General features: G+C 42.2%; 1 protein-coding gene across 4 annotated transcripts in view; it reads right to left on the bottom strand.

Annotated features, from left to right (window-relative positions):
* Positions 1-3593: 3593 nt before the first annotated feature.
* LOC110982584 (trans-1,2-dihydrobenzene-1,2-diol dehydrogenase-like) overlaps positions 3594-13527 on the bottom strand; it is a 28603-nt gene continuing 18669 nt past the window's right edge. For all 4 annotated transcript variants that reach the window (XM_022241130.2, XM_022241102.2, XM_022241121.2 and 1 more), the window contains 5 exons: positions 13169-13282; positions 12659-12783; positions 12224-12285; positions 5596-5726; positions 3594-4475 (listed from right to left, as the gene is read on the bottom strand). In XM_022241130.2, the coding sequence (XP_022096822.2) occupies positions 4366-4475; positions 5596-5726; positions 12224-12285; positions 12659-12783; positions 13169-13282 (542 nt within the window). In that variant the 3' untranslated portion in view covers positions 3594-4365. The remainder of the gene's footprint in view (positions 4476-5595; positions 5727-12223; positions 12286-12658; positions 12784-13168; positions 13283-13527) is intronic.

The raw sequence follows: 13527 nt of genomic DNA on the forward strand, positions 1-13527 counted from the left end.
GCTTATCACTGAAACGAATTTGATTTCCCACAAGTGAAACGAAATTGAGTATTGACTGACTGGAATGCCTGGTCAACCTCTTCAAAAGCCCTTTGACGAAAGTGACGAATGAAACAACTTTTGGAATTTAAATGAACGTATAGAGAATGCTCATTAACGAAATCGGGTACAGGCTTTAATTTTCGAATGCTCGGGTAAAGGATCATTCTTTTTTTACGAGTTTAAATGGGCCATGTTTTAAATTGATCGACTTTTGGCTGAAATTGGCCAAGAAAACCCATCATGATATTTTGAAAAAAGGAGAAAATATTATTGTATTACTAATTCTTGGAGAACTGAGGCCTGGGTCAAACGTCGTGCTTCTATCTTCTTGAATGCATATCATTTAAGCGCGTTAAACGCGCAACAGAGTCAGCAATGGTGTCAAACATCGAATTTAATTGTCAAATGATAGACGTATTTAATTGAAAATAACATAGTGAAAAGAAAGAGACTGATGCCTGCATGATTTAATGGAACACCAATGCCATCTTCGGTAGCAATACACGTACATCTTTGGTTTCGTTAATCATAACATTTCGTTTTACGGGTAGTTTCGCCGTTCCTTTTGATGATTCAACCATTTAATTTCGACATTCAATTCGCCAATTTCAAAATTTAACTCGTTATTTTCACGGTTTCATTTTGCACTTTCACCAGTATTTCGCAATTTCATCATTTTATTCGACACGTTCGCTATAACATTCGGTAATTTCACCATTCAATCCTGAAATGCGACCTTTCCTGTCAGCAACTAAGGCAATATCGTAAATCTCTTCGGCTGTGCACCATTCAATTTGGTAGATTCACTATTCGATTCTTTAATTTCATTATCCAATGCGGCGTTTTCGCCACTTCGTTACTCATTCTAAAAATTCCGTTCTACAAATTTATGGATGCGCTCGATCCATCTTTCCGCCCTGTTGATTCATTCGGCAAAGACTTATTATAATCGTTGACTTTGCACCGTTTGCAAGTTTGCATAAATTGAAATTGGAGGTTTGTTCCAAACAATCCTGTAAGCATGCACAAAAAAAATTGGAGGTAACTTTTGGGTGTGTTCAAAGGTCACTTTATTTCATATTTCATGCAAAAGAAAAATCAGACGAGGACTCGCTTTCGATTAGGCTAACACGGCTGCAACCGTCATCATGTTTGCATGTTTGTCTGTGTTATCAATTTTCATCCTCAATTATGTAGCTACGCATACGAGTTCCAAATATGTCAAGCCGAAGTGCGAATTTCATTTTATTGGACAAAACGATAGCACGACGTTTGACGCCACGTCGTATAGCTGCCGTGTAGCACGGCAATGTCGTACTCAAACGTTTTGCGTCAAACGTCGTGCTTCTGGCGCCATTAATTAAAGATTCTCAAAGTATTTGAGCTCGACACGGCAGAAGCACGACGTTGGATGTGCGCTTGAAACACTTTTTTCTCTGTCCACTCTGTTGAAGTTCCCTTTGCAAGAATATCGTGTCCTCGTGACAGGATGTTTGACGGACTGTCATTTGAAGGCAGGCCATCAACTAGCTGGTGGTGCACAACGATATCTATTGTAAAGTTGCATTTGATAGTCAAACAATTCAGACTTCTTAAGCGCAAGATCCCAAAACATTTCCATAAAATGTTATCTTTTGGGTTTAATGATAACAGCGAGGGCAATGTGTTACATTTTTTCAATCAACAATTGACTCACTCTTTACGGTCAATTCAAAGGGTAGTGTTCTAAATATTTTATTCAGGAACATCCCAAGGGATATTGAGTATTCTTTCAAAGGAGGCCGTTGGCATCTTCTTTAATGACAACCATGCCATAGCTGATGGTATTGCACGAACTGGATCATCGATTGCGCTGTTCGTGAGTGCGCCTCTCGTTCAGTTACTCCTGGACAAGTACGGTTGGAGAGGAGCAATGCTGTTAAGTGGAGCAATGTTTTCACACATGATGGTCTGTGGCGCTTTGATGCTTGTGTCTGGTGCTTTGGAAAGTTCAAGTACTAACCACCAGTTAATACCGGGAAACCCACCATCCACGTTACACCCCCAAGCTTGCTCTCTTTCTTGTGTGTATCATGGAAGAACTTCATGGTCGATTTGAATCTGAAACTGCTTCGGGGTGTTCATTTCTGGACTGCCCTCTTGTACTGCAATACTAAGTTTACCTTTGACTTGTGGAACATCTGTTTTGTGTCAAGTGCCATTGTCCAAAGGATGCTCTTTGGAGGATGCTGTAAGTTTTGTAGCGGTTGAAGGCGTTGGCAATTTGATAAGTAAAGTTGTTCAGGGTGTCACTCTATAAAACCGATTGACACTACTGTGTTGGACTGTGATGGTTGTGGTTGTTGGTATCAGTATTGCTTAATATTGTGCATCCGCGTGGCTGACGAATTACTGGGCGATTGTGATGGCGTCACTATTGAATATGATTGGCTACGGTTTTGCAGGCTGTGTGAGATACGTCTTCGTCAAGCTGCTGCTTTGAGTGGATTTGTTGGCCAGTGCCTACGGATGGATGGGGGTTATATCTACAGTGTTACGTTTCACTCTGGGATTTGCACCAGGTAATGTTTAAATTTCAGTTACTATTACATTATGATAGGGAGTGTCATAAGCCGCTCTCCCGTTTTGTCTTGCTGATTGGGGTTGTTGTCTTCATACACCATGCAGGTTTGATCTATGACAACAGCAATAGCTACAACGCGGCATTTGTTTTTCTTGGTTGTATCCAAGCTTCATCCTTGATTTCACTTCTTGTTCTAAAACACAGACAACTCATTTAGGTCTTTTTAGCTAGCTCTGCCGCGTTAATTGGAGGCATCTTGCGTAAGGAATGGTCTCTAAAAGGCGTACGTATTCGTTTTAAGTGTAATCAACCATAATCTTTTCAAAGTTTTTTTATAATGCTGAAGGGTGTATTATAAGTCCAGTATAACGAACTTTGTCGGAGGAATTTGGGGCATCGATGTGACAAATGTTAAAATTCTGTTCATTCCAAACCACAATTCAATGTAAAGTTGCTTTCAAACACCATTAAAGGTAGTGAACAACATTCGTTTTTTGTGGTAATTCAACTAGATTGACTGGTTACGGTGTGTAATATTCACTGCAACTTACATTCCACGGAGTTGTTTCACGCTTGAGTCTATTGCTTTGTGAAAAATCGAGAAAAACAGCGCGTAATTTGTCTTGCGTAAAATCTATGCATTACAGGGGGTTCGTAGAAAGCGAGCAACATCCGCGGGGTCAGGGTAGGAAACAGGCATGACGGGTTCTCATTCCCTTAAAAAGAAGCAGTTTCAACAGCCAGGAGTAATCAGTGAATTTACCTTTGAGTAATGCGCCTGCTCGACAATGTAGCATTGCAGATTCATGAAAAAACCTTATCCGGGTACGCAGTCGATCACGTCCGTGAACGAGTAGGCCTATATGATAATGCACGTGCGCGCACTATCGTGCTTGATGACCGCACTTTTACGTCAGTTTACAGTCAATGAAAGTCTGAAACTCCATTCTTATAGTTGATTCACTAATAATAATAAGCAAAGAAGAACTTATGTCTTGAAATACGGGAGGTTTAACGTGTGGAAATCGTACTTTTTGTTTACGAAAATCTCTTTCACCACTCCAATCGGAACAGCCACCATAATTATTACTTGGATCATACTACGATGCTCTATAGGGGTGATATTGAATTTGCAAAATCCCTTCCTTAAATAAAATTCAACTTCACACTGATCGGAAAGATAAGCATTATAAAAAGAGTGATACATTTAAACTTTACAAATCTATAGATTATAGTTGCTTAAAACTTATTGCATTAATGCATTTCCTTACACAGTCTTAAAGTGCATGTGGTTTTAAAGCATTTTGACAATAGAATTATTGATACATTTTATTCTTATCAAAACATCGTGGATTTATATCACTTACAGCTATTTGTGGCCTTAAAATTTTTGGAGAGATAACCATTACAAATACAATAATACATTAAACTTTACAAATTTGTAGATTATCGTTACTTGAAACTGTTTCCTTTCAGAATCTTAAAGTGCACGTGGTTCCAGTGTAATCCCTATATTCATTACTCCCTACCACATATGTGTACTTGCTTGTAACATTTTCATGTGAATGCGTGTTTAATTTTTCACTTTAAGCTTGAACAACTGAGAATGACAGATCAAACTCCATATAAAGGTGACATGCCACGTGGAAAAACAGCCACCTCGAGTTGTTTGCCTGATTGTTCGTTTGAGAAATTGATGAAATGTGCCGGTGGTCTCATTACTAACGGTTATTCTCCTTTCCACGTTACTTCCTGGATCGTCAAATGGCATCACCTTCCAACACGTACCCCAAATCATGGCGTAATTTTTCCAGTAGCGCTGCCATATAAAGGCTGTCTTCATGGCGGACAAGGGAACACTCTTTGTCGCCTTCAAAGAGTACAAACGAATAACACACGGGTTACCATTCATATTTCTTGCCTGTAGCCTTTTTGATATTCTCATTGCATTGTGGAAATGGGTATTATGCACGGCGCAGGTTTAATGCAAGAACCAGTCATTTTCTTTTCCGTCCGAAATTATCTTGCTTAAATACATACACCACCAATTCAAATATACATGTCTAAGAGTTATCTTATTAACTAAACAGATAATATAAAACTTCGAAGAAACTCAACCTCGTATGAAATGGGCATCTGATATTAACACTCACAGTCATAATCTAAGACTAAAACTGATGTTCGGAGAAGGGATTTACCCAGTCTTAATTGCAACACTATGTAAAAAGACAGTGGGTTGATTTCAAGTGAGGTATATAAAAACTTTATAATGCTTCACCGGCACACTTCGTCCACTAATTGCTCTTAGTGCGGGAAGCAAATTGATTGTCATTTAGTTCCATTACTTAATTTGAGTGTCGAAAATGTTTGTTGAATTAGTCATTTCAATCCCATTCACAAACATCACAAGTCAAACATAAGTGAAGACTGATTACGGTACATCGATGAAAGAAATAAGGTTTCCTTCAGCTTGCCCCATGCTGGAAACGCTCTCGTTGGTGGCGTTTTCACACATTATTATCAGTTGGAAAGCGATGCTTGCGTCATTTTGTTTTGTCTGTCTTGCTTACATGAGACTGACTTGTCAGCACATTGTTGGCCTATTCTGAGGTACATGGGACGTGGAAGCCTACCCACCTAACTGATTTGGCATGCCTACTTTTGTCTAGAGCCGCCTTTTCGTACAGCACACACATTGCATGTGCATGTTGCTCACCGAAAAATACTCAAGGGGCGAGTAATATCACCTGCACGTCTTCTTTGACGCCTGGACGTTGCAAAGGGGAGGGGGCGGAAAGAAAAACGGGCAAAAAGGGAGGAAACGGGATAAAATCACCAATTCGCTTAAAATTACCGAAGAGCAGTTTGCTGCTGATGAATGCTTCCCCTCCTCTGCAAAAAGTGCTGCCGCTCCCCGTTTTCCTGGGGCAAATACTCGAGGTGCCTATGATTTGATGTCAAGTCTCATGTATTAGTTTTTGGGTTTATACCTCTTGTGATGCACTGTCGCACAGCCTCGGCCTCGTAACTCATACCCACGGCATGGGGATAATTCTGAGGAAGATCGCTGACTGGAAGGGGAAACTCCAGCGTCTCTGTCTTCTCCTTTACTTTAAAGGGGCTTTTATAACCCGACAGGTTATATGAATCGACACAAGAGGATGACTTGAGACAAAGTTGTACTGTAGTTGATGTGGTTTATTCGGCTGGCTCGATGTGCGGCTCTCTGCCCAATTGCCAGAACTCATAGGGATTTTATACATTTGCTGGACATTCCATTTTTCATCCATCATACAAGTTTCCTTGCCTTATTAGGTATTAGCTACTAGTCTTTGAATATTAATACAGCGTGCATGAATATGTTTGGTTCATTTGGATTTGAGGGTAGGGTTAGTCAAATTAATGAACACTGACTTTTCCTTATAAGGCCAGTGGGCTGCCTCATGACCCATCCGGTCCAGCCCTGCTTTCCTCCCCAAGGGCCTTGTGGTTCAACTAGTCATTCCTTAAGTGAGGCTCATTACTTGGAAAGTGGTTCTACTGTTGAAGGTCAATCCGTGCATTGAACTTAGGTAGCAATACAACATGTGCTATTGTAACATGGTGACATGTGCCCTCCCCTCGAAGCTTAAGTCTCCCGACTTAATAAGGAACAGAAACAACATGTAAAAAAAAAAAGAAAAGCAGTGATAAAACGTACTGGTGACCCTAAGCAAACAAAAATTAGTAATAATAATAATACATTAACAAAAGTCGAGAAATAAAAACAATAGATAACTTCATGAAACCACAGAAATATAAGAGAATGAGTGTACAGGCACTGCAATCATGTCCATGGCCGGCATATAGTACGAAGCAAAGAAGGTAACAAACTGACAAATACTTAAGAAGAATGAACAAATAGCTATTAAAGATTAGAAGGTACATTACATAACTACGGTGAAAATTCATATTAGGACGTTATCAAAAAGCTAGACTATCAACTACAAGTACTGAGGCCCGAATACAATTACGTTCATCTTCTGCGATACTGTGCCTTAGATCGTTTGGTTTTTCGTATGTGGAAGTCTTGGATCAATTCGGCAGGAATATTTTCTTCGGGTTCCCAAGTTGTTTTGTCGTACCCTTTCCACTTTACCTGATAATGACGCTTGCCGTCAATAATGGCAGAGCGTCTGAGACTATGAACGATAAACCAATCACTACGACCTTGGTCATTAACGGCTGCTGGTGTATCGCCAGAGGGTTGTGTGGGACTGCCCAAGACAACGGGTGGGAGGTATGATTCGTGTGCGATGTCAGACTGAGTGGGTGTAGAATTAGGTGGGTCCTGCGCAAGGTCACTTAAAGTGTCATTGCCCTCAAACTCCTCAGCACCCAGCTCAGTGTGGCCGTTTAAGCCATCAGGAATGTGAACTGGTCTGTCCTGAGGATCATGGTATTGCTTCAGCCGATTCGCGTGGACTGGGGACAACATAAGTTTGTTATCGCTGCACTTTCGAAGTTTGTAGGTGAAGTTGTCTCGAGCCTCGCAGATATAGTAGGGACCTAGCCACTTATGGCACATTTTGGGCGATAAGCCAACTTGACGTTTCGAACAGTACAACCATACTTTTTGTCCTTCTTGATAAGCTGGGGTTTTAGATTTCTTGTCAAACTGGGCTTTGTATTTTGCTTGTGACATTTTCGTGTTTTCCGCGGCAATTTTGCGCGCGGTGTCGAGGTTTTGCATGATACGCTCAAGTGTAGGATTTGACCGGGCACCGGCCTGCGCTTGGGGTAGCAATGCGGTATCAATCGGCAGATGACATTCACGACCAAATAGAATCATGAACGGGCTAAGTTGTGTGGATTCAGTGGCTGGTGTGCTTCGATAAGCGAACATGACACTGGGAAGTAACTCCACCCAGTTTGATTGGTCTGGCTTGCAATAAGCGCGAAGGGACTGCCAAATGAAACTGTTCATGCGCTCACACGTTGCATTCGTTTGTGGATGGTAGCTACTGGTCTGAACTTTGGTGATCTGAAAAATGTTGCACAACTGCTTGATAAGTTTAGACATGAACTGCGTTCCTCTGTCAGAGAGGAGGGAGGAAGGAGCACCGTATCGGCATATTATTTCATTGTACAGTATTTTGGCTACTTCCTCGGCATCCTGCGTCTTGAGGGGGAAAGCTTCGCACCATTTTGAGAACGAGTCGACAATCAAAAGAATGTACTTGTACCCATCAGGAGATGGCTTCAAAGGGCCAAGTATGTCAATGTGTACCCTGGAGAATACCTCCCCTACAGGCAGTGGTCGGAGGGGCGCGCGCTGAGCATGATGGTTAACCTTTATGCGTTGGCAGGTTGTACATGACTTAACATAGGCTCCAATCTGAGAAAACATTCGGGGCCAAAAATATTTCTGGCGAATACTGTTGTATGTGCGATCGATTCCCTGGTGTCCTCCCAGGACTGAGTCGTGATATGCAAGGAGTACGTCATGGTGTAAGCATTGAGGAACGACTAACTGTTTGATTTGTCTATCAACTCTGTGACCTTTGCCCCTGGGATAATAGTAATGAAACAATACACCGTCCTGTACGACATAATCCTGAACTTCAGCGACTATTCGTCGAGCAACATGAGCATCGGGCGGCAAACTACCATCCTCTAAATACTCAATGTACTGACGTAGGGAAATATCACGTCGCTGGCGAGCTTTGATATCAATGGATGGGTCCATCAAACTGTCTGGGTTATCGATAGAACATACGGTTTCCTTCTCCGACATAGCAGCGTACGTCAATTTGTATTCGTATGTTTCCTCCTTCCGTGATTGACTGAGCGTGTGGATCTGATGCACAGTGTCTACCGGGAGTGAATCTGCCTTAGGGGTTTGAACTTGAGAGGCGCTGATGGAATATTGTCGACGGGAAAGGGCATCGGCATTACCATGGGATGTGCCAGATTTGTGAACAATTTCAAAATCATACCCCTGCAGCACGATAGACCAGCGGCCTAATCGACCCATTGCATTGTGTATAGATCTGAGCCACTGCAGAGAAACGTGATCTGTATGGACACGGAAACGTCTGTTAGCTAGATACACCCGATAAAACTGAATACCTTCGACAACAGCTAGCCCCTCCCTTTCAGTTATAGACCACTTTTGTTCAGCTTTTGTGAGTGCTCTCCCACCGTACTGAATCACAATCTCCTTACCGTTGTCGTCGGTTTGAGAGAGGATGTAACTGATTGCAAAGCCACTAGCATCAGTAGCGAGAATGAACTCACGATCAAAATTGGGATAGCCGAGAACTGGTGGGGAGATAAGTGCTTGTTTCAGCTGGTGAAAAGCACGATCACAATCTGCCGTCCATACAAATGACACGTCTTTCTGTAGGAGTCTGTTAAGGGGTGCGGCTATGTTGGCATAACCTTTCACAAACCTACGATAGTAGTTACAGAGTCCTAGAAACGAACGAACTTCTGATGGGTCTTTAGGGATAGGGAAAGTAGTAACCGCTGATGTTTTGGCGGGATCAGTCTTAATCCCCTGCTTCGATATGATGTGCCCAAGATAGGTAACCTGTTTGGCAGCAAAGTGGCATTTTTGTGGTTTCAATTTCAAGTTTGCACAACGGAGCCGGTCAAAGACTGCCTGCAAGTGTTTCAGATGTGTGTCAAAATCAGGTGAGAAAATGATAATGTCATCCACATACACGAGTGCAAATTTCCAAGTCAGCCCACGCAAGACTTGGGTCATAACCATTTGGAAGGAAACTGGTGCATTCATGAGACCAAATGGAAGTTTCTTGAACTGGTAATTGCCACTATGAGATGTGAAAGCCGTTTTCGCGCGGCTATCTTCATCCAGAGGTATTTGCCAAAATCCTGACGCAAGATCGAGTACAGTGAATATCGTAGCATGGGATTCACCTATGGTATCATATACATCATCAGGTCGTGGTAGAGGGAAAGACATGGGTTTTGTGACTCGATTGAGGCGACGGTAATCGATAGCAAAGCGGAATTCGCCATTCTTCTTTTTCACAAGAACAACCGGGCTAGCCCAGGGTGAGATTGATGGTTCAATTATGTCAGCGTTGAGCATATCTTGGATTTGCTTGTCAATTTCTGCTTTGTGAACAGGGGAAGTGCGATAGAAACGTTGGTGGATTGGTTGTGCGTCACCCTTGTCTATTCTGTGGTGATGAATATTAGTGGTACCCAAATCAGTTACATCTTTCGAGAAAACCTCCTTGTTCCGAGCCAAAAATAAGATAAGTTGTTGCTTTTCATCTGATGTTAAATCAGAATCCTCCATAGTGATAGCAAGTTCCTCTACAATGTCAGGGTGCTCAACACTTTCGGTCACGGTTACAGTGTGTTTGTGTGTCACATCTGTTTGTTTAGACTTAACCGTAGGGGTATCTTTTCCGCCGACCTCAAAGCTTTCAATATACATATCATCAGAGAGTGGCTCCCAATAGCCAACCACTTGGTTACGTTTTATCTGCACAGAATTGTCAGAAGGATTCATGAGCTGATATACAGATTTACCACAAACAGATTTAACAACACACTTGGCGCCAACTAACTGTGTGTCCTCATACAAGGTTGGAACAGGTTCAATAATGCCGTATTGGGCCTTAACATTTCTACATTGAACAGGAAGTACAGTCTGTGTTCTGGGTGCCAATGATACATTACACACTGCCCGGACAGTTACCTTCTTTGCCTCTTTACCTACTAATGGAATAGAAGGGGAATCGGGGAACACTACATGATTTTCCTCAAACGATATCTTGGCCTTATGCGCTTTCAAGAAGTCTACACCAAGAATGATTTCGTGGTTCATAGTTTCCAGGATATAGAATGGATGTTCAAAATTCTGCTCTCCAATAGAAAGCGGCAGAACAACCTTGCCCATAACTCTAGTTACATGACCAGCAACACCTGAAATTAAGGGCACATCTGAATGGCCCAAAGGGAACTGATCTTGAGGAAAACACTGCGCGTATGTATTTCTAGTCATGCATGATATTAACGCACCCGTATCGAGTAACGCGAATCGTTTATCGGAGCCAATTTTTACCTGAACTAGATTGCTTCCGCCTGACATGGCAGAAACATTAGTCAGGTGTGGAACCGGAGATGTCTGATTTTCTAGTCATTGATTTGACAGGTGGATATCATTGACGGTGTTAGATCGGTTACGTTGGAAACACACTCTAGCAAAATGACCAAACTTACGACAATAGTTACATTCAATACCCCAGGCCGGACATGTTTGCCTACTTGTACACTCACCTCCACATCCACGGCACGGGTACATCATCATCGGAGGCCTAGTCGGTTGTGCTTGCTGCTGTCCTCGGCCTTGGTGTTGGCGCAGGAAAACTTGGGATCGCTGAGGGCGGAGCTGATTCTGTCCTGCGTTTGGTAGTTGTTGGGGCGTTGGCTGGGTGGCAGAGATGGTTGTCAGCTGATCTTTCAGGGCGGTTATCTGGGCTGTTAAATGTTTAATCGCCGAGTTGACTTCGGTGGAAGGTGTTTCGTCTTGTGTGTACGTTGATTGCGCTATCCGCGCTTGAGTCACCGCCTCGTCCACGGTCTTTGGGTGAGCCTTGATGACGTATGCTCGAATGTTGGGGCGTAGTCCTCTGATGAAGGCCTCCATCCTTTCCTCCGGTGACTTCTTCAGTTGACAGCACAGCTTTTCTATGTCCACCAGGTATTTCTCGACCGTTTCGTTCGTCTGTTGCTTTCGGTCGGCGAGCTCTGAGAGTCTAACCCATCGCATGCCTTCGTGGGGCTGATACTTTTTGAGAAACGCCTGCTTGAGTGTTGCAAAGGCGGCCTTAGTCTCCCCAGGGAGATCTCTATACCAGTAGCTAGCGGCACTTGAAAGATAGAGAGGAAAATTGCTGGCTTGTTGTGCTGCAGTCCAAGTCTTTTGAAGACCATATCTCTCGTACCGGTCAAGCCAAAGCTCGGGATCCTCCGAGTCATACCCAGTAAACTTTGGGAGGATAGATTCGATATGTGCTGTACATGCCATGGCTGATGAAAGCTGTTGCTTGGACTTCGATCGTGTGATCATGAAAGACTTGACGTAGAGAGAGCTACCCGGATTCTCCACCAAATATAACCCGACAGGTTATATGAATCGACACAAGAGGATGACTTGAGACAAAGTTGTACTGTAGTTGATGTGGTTTATTCGGCTGGCTCGATGTGCGGCTCTCTGCCCAATTGCCAGAACTCATAGGGATTTTATACATTTGCTGGACATTCCATTTTTCATCCATCATACAAGTTTCCTTGCCTTATTAGGTATTAGCTACTAGTCTTTGAATATTAATACAGCGTGCATGAATATGTTTGGTTCATTTGGATTTGAGGGTAGGGTTAGTCAAATTAATGAACACTGACTTTTCCTTATAAGGCCAGTGGGCTGCCTCATGACCCATCCGGTCCAGCCCTGCTTTCCTCCCCAAGGGCCTTGTGGTTCAACTAGTCATTCCTTAAGTGAGGCTCATTACTTGGAAAGTGGTTCTACTGTTGAAGGTCAATCCGTGCATTGAACTTAGGTAGCAATACAACATGTGCTATTGTAACATGGTGACACTTTCCACATCTGATTGCGTGGTTACTTCCAATTTTGTTGGCGCCCAAAAAGGAGTGGGTATCTGTTGTATTTTCAAACCGGGATTAGATAGACATTACGTGCACCCCCTGTAACTTTGAGTATTAATTTTTTAACTTATTAGATTTAACCCTTGTTCTTTTCTGTTCAATTTTTTTCTTTTATTTTGTTTGACTTCGTTTTTCATTTATAATTTCTATTACAGGGCAGTGTTGATTTCATAAAGCCGCACTCTTTTTGTAGTTTTCGGATGAACCAGTTTATTTTGTAATTTCACGGAGTAACTGCCCCAATTATGGATGAAGTGTATTAGGAGTAGGTTGAAAACTGCGAATAAGTTAGTTTGTTCAGTGTTCAACACATTCTGTCCTTTGTTATATTTCGGAACACGTTCTAGAACAAACATGTACATGTACCTTGATGTGACCTCTGGTGCCTTGGATGTTGACCTCATTGGGAAGCGCAACAACCATACTCAGTGACAGTGAAGCAGCTGCCTTGTTTGGGAACAGCATACTTATCATACAGGTTTCATCAACCCCTATGTAAAAATTACGAGATAAGAATTGCACAACGATACCAAGAGAATGCATTTTTTTCATTAAAAAAACATATTTTTGTTTCCCCAGATGGATTCAACTTTTTAAAGTGCGACCATAAGTGAAGCTTTGATGATGTGTACTGGATCGGTATTTTAAGTTTCCTTAGGCAATGCAGGTTGCAAAGAATTTGTATCATATTGTATGTCTGTTATGTAATTTTGAGGACAGCCTGCGGCAAATGGAAGAAGTGGTGGTAAAGTAGGCCTACACCATTTGAACACCATTGAACATTTTGCAACCATGAATTATCGTCTCGGAAAAATTAACAAATGAAAACAGTGAAAGAAGACCGAAACGAAAAAAATTATTAGGAATGCCTTCTACCCGAGTCTGCAAGAAATCCACTTCCGCTGCACGACACCGGACGTTGACCAAACACCATGAGCGCCAGGCTTAAAGGGTAGATCCCGTTGTCCAGAAGAATACCTCCACCGAACTCTGTATACGAACGGATAGCCTATGCAATTTATGTTGAATATGTTTAAAGGTACTCAGAAGTCATGGGCGTTAAATTATTCATTTTGCATTTATTCAACAAGAAGAATACATGTATCATTATGATTACTTTATTTATTTATTTATTTTTATCTAGCAGCTGGTTCATCATTCGAGCCAAGTCAACTCTTAGGCACACTCTTTTCTCCAGTTTTTATCCTACATGTGCTTGAAAGTCCAAATAAGGA

Source organism: Acanthaster planci, linkage group LG05 (assembly GCF_054643075.1).
Source record: "Acanthaster planci isolate LZ-2023a linkage group LG05, COTS_SCS, whole genome shotgun sequence".
Taxonomy (NCBI): domain Eukaryota; kingdom Metazoa; phylum Echinodermata; class Asteroidea; order Valvatida; family Acanthasteridae; genus Acanthaster; species Acanthaster planci.